The sequence below is a fragment of the Nesoenas mayeri genome (genome assembly GCF_963082525.1).
Source record: "Nesoenas mayeri genome assembly, chromosome: Z".
In the NCBI taxonomy this organism is placed as follows: Eukaryota; Metazoa; Chordata; class Aves; order Columbiformes; family Columbidae; genus Nesoenas; species Nesoenas mayeri.
Window position 1 is genome coordinate 48,751,643 of NC_137542.1, and position 1,868 is coordinate 48,753,510.

At 65.0% G+C, this 1,868-nt stretch overlaps 1 protein-coding gene across 1 annotated transcript; it reads left to right on the plus strand.

Moving 5' to 3' along the window:
• Positions 1–210: 210 nt before the first annotated feature.
• HTR1A (5-hydroxytryptamine receptor 1A) lies at positions 211–1,476 on the plus strand (the record flags this gene model as incomplete). The annotated part of the gene is made up of 1 exon (XM_080362976.1): positions 211–1,476. The coding sequence occupies exon 1, from the start codon at positions 235–237 to the stop codon at positions 1,474–1,476; it is 1,242 nt and encodes a 413-aa protein (XP_080219102.1). The 5' UTR covers positions 211–234.
• Positions 1,477–1,868: the final 392 nt, after the last annotated feature.

Sequence of the window (1,868 nt, forward strand, 5' to 3'; positions counted from 1 at the left end):
GCACGCTGGGCAGAGGCGGTGAGAATGGGCGGGCGCGGGGCGGCTCCGCCAGCCGCCGTCCTCCGCTCCTCGGCCGCCTCCTGCCGCGCTATATAGGAGAGGGAGGGGTGACGGACGGGGGGGCTGCCCGGCGTGGCCAAAGCGCACGGGGCGGCGATGCCTCCTGCCAGGGGAGCGCACAAGTGACCGGCGCCTCTTCCATGCCCATCTCTTGAAGCGACCCCCCCGCCCGGCATGGATGTGGCCAACAACACTACCTCCCCAGAGCGCTCCCCCGAGGGGGCAGGCGGCCCCGGCCTCGCAGAGGTGACCCTGGGCTACCAGCTGCTCACCTCCCTGCTCCTGGGCACACTCATCCTGTGCGCCGTGAGCGGCAACGCCTGCGTGATCGCGGCCATCGCCCTGGAGCGCTCCCTGCAAACCGTAGCCAACTATCTCATCGGTTCGCTGGCTGTCACCGACCTCATGGTGTCCGTGCTGGTGCTGCCCATGGCCGCCCTGTACCAGGTTCTGAACAAGTGGACTCTGGGGCAGGTCACCTGCGACATTTTCATATCGCTGGACGTGCTATGCTGCACCTCTTCTATCCTGCACCTGTGCGCCATCGCCTTGGACAGGTACTGGGCCATCACGGACCCCATCGACTATGTCAACAAGCGGACTCCCCGGCGGGCAGCCGTGCTCATCAGTCTGACCTGGCTCATCGGCTTCTTGATATCCATCCCGCCCATGCTGGGCTGGAGGACGCCCGAGGACCGCTCGGACCCTGACGCGTGCACCATCAGCAAGGACCACGGGTACACCATCTACTCCACTTTCGGCGCCTTCTACATCCCTCTCCTCCTCATGCTGGTGCTCTACGGCCGCATCTTCAAGGCGGCCCGCTTCAGGATCCGCAAGACCGTCAAGAAGGCAGAGAAGAAGAAAATCGCCGACACCTGCCTCACCCTCTCCCCGTCCGCCCTGCAGAAGAAAACCAACGGGGAGTCTGGCAAGGGTTGGCGGCGAACTGTGGAGCACAAGCCCGGCGTCTGTGTCAACGGCGCGGTTCGGCAGGGTGAGGACGGGGCCGCTCTGGAGATCATCGAGGTCCAGCGCTGCAACAGCTCCTCCAAGACTCACCTGCCACTCCCCAGCGAGGCGTGCGGCTCCCCGCCGCCCCCCTCCTTCGAGAAGCGCAACGAGAAGAACACGGAAGCCAAGCGGAGGATGGCTCTGTCCCGGGAGAGGAAGACTGTCAAGACCCTGGGCATCATTATGGGCACCTTCATCCTCTGCTGGCTGCCCTTCTTCATCGTGGCGCTGGTCCTCCCCTTTTGTGACAGTAAGTGCTACATGCCCAAGTGGCTGGAGGCAGTCATCAACTGGCTGGGCTACTCCAACTCCCTCCTCAATCCCATCATCTATGCCTATTTCAACAAAGACTTCCAAAGTGCTTTTAAGAAAATTATCAAGTGCAAATTTTGCAGGCAGTGAAGCCCGCCGCTCCGGGACGGGGCAGCGGAGGCTCCTGCCTCTCGCTCCGTCTGTCCGGCCCCCGCAGCAGTGTACCCCCCGCCCAGCCCCTCTACAGCATCGGCATAAGGGCGGGTGGGCTCCGGCTCCCCTCCCCCCGCCCTTCCACCCTCGGGTTCCTCTCTCCTCCGCCAGTCAGACAAGCCCCGCGGGGCACGGCAAGGCAGCGCTTCGCCGGGGCCGGCGGGGGGATGCCCGGGCCAGGAGGGCTCCGCGGCCGCCGGCGCCTCGCCGGGGCTCCGCTGCCGGGCGCCGGCGTTCCCACCTCCCTTCCTCCCTTCCATCATTCTGGGTAGACTTAGGGTTTGCAGGTCGTTGCTTGTGGTCGCTGTAAACCACAGTGTCTGCCCGAA